This window comes from Trachymyrmex septentrionalis, unplaced genomic scaffold (assembly GCF_001594115.1).
Source record: "Trachymyrmex septentrionalis isolate Tsep2-gDNA-1 unplaced genomic scaffold, Tsep1.0 scaffold17, whole genome shotgun sequence".
NCBI lineage: Eukaryota > Metazoa > Arthropoda > Insecta > Hymenoptera > Formicidae > Trachymyrmex > Trachymyrmex septentrionalis.
The window spans coordinates 586,954-588,080 of NW_017304864.1; the positions used below are offsets into that span (position 1 = coordinate 586,954).

The following is a 1,127-nucleotide window of genomic DNA, read 5'->3' on the forward strand; positions in this document are numbered from 1 at the left end:
ATATTTTTTATTGCTCGTAAACTTACTTTCATTCTACTGATAGCGGATACGATTAAAGGAGCGCATCCGGAAGTAACGATATGAGACTTGACGTTATCGTTGCCAGCAAGCGCTTTGAGCAACTTCAAAGCCTGCCAATTCAATTTTTCGGAATCTGGATATTCAGTCATTATATCTAAAATGAATTTCAATCCCCCGGCATCTTCTACTTCCTGACAGAATTCATTTCGAACAACCAATGCGGCCAATGTGATCATTAGATCGCCTATGACTTTCGTATCCTTTTTAAATCCTATTTGTGACGAATATATATCATAACAACGTGATATTGCAATAAAGTGCATGTATTAATTAATCATAGTAGAGTATAAAAAAACAATATAGAATGATTATCTAACTTTCAAAGCATAATCCAAATGTTTGTAACATAAGTAATTATCAAAAGTAATCCATATTGATTGTAAAGCTATTTAAATATAATATTTACTTTTCAATAATCCCGTGATGATATCGAGAGCACCCTTTGCCATGATAGTCGCATGTTCATGTGCCTTTCCGTATTCGTGCCTAATATCATCGTCTAGTACCAACGCTCTGATTACCGAACATGCATCTTTAATCTCTTGCGCATCTACGTCTACACGTACCAATATCTTCTTTAGTTTTTCAAAGATATTGGTGTCAAATATCTTTTGTCTATTCAATTCATGCTTTATACAGCATTCTCGTATCCAACGCAATAGATATTGTAACGTTATCGTATCGCAATGTCCCTCTAAAATCCTAATAAACAAAATTTAACAATTATTTTGAGACAAGAAACAGATGCCTATTAAATATAGCTCTGGTGATCTTAATTTCTTGCTATAAATTGTAATTCATGTTCCTATAATTAAAAGAATTAGTTCTCTTTAAATTGTTTGTCAGTTTTTTAAAATTGTTTTCTCCAAATTATTGAAATAAAAAATTTTTTAAGTTCAAAACGAATTTAATAAAATAAATCAGTTTTCAATCAAATGATAATTTAGAAAATACAAATTTTGTTATCATTCCCAATGAAAAAATTTTTTCCATCATTTTTTTGTTTTTTCTAACACACTTTTATATTAACTTTGGAATTAATAGTT

General features: G+C 30.0%; 1 protein-coding gene across 1 annotated transcript in view; it reads right to left on the bottom strand.

Annotated features, from left to right (window-relative positions):
• Positions 1–1,127, bottom strand: part of LOC108746385 (armadillo repeat-containing protein 6 homolog) — a 4,089-nt gene that overhangs the window by 882 nt on the left and 2,080 nt on the right. Inside the window, exons 3-4 of the mRNA XM_018483122.1 lie at positions 488–783; positions 27–292 (exon numbers count right to left, since the gene is read on the bottom strand). Coding sequence (XP_018338624.1) covers positions 27–292; positions 488–783 — 562 coding nt within the window. The remainder of the gene's footprint in view (positions 1–26; positions 293–487; positions 784–1,127) is intronic.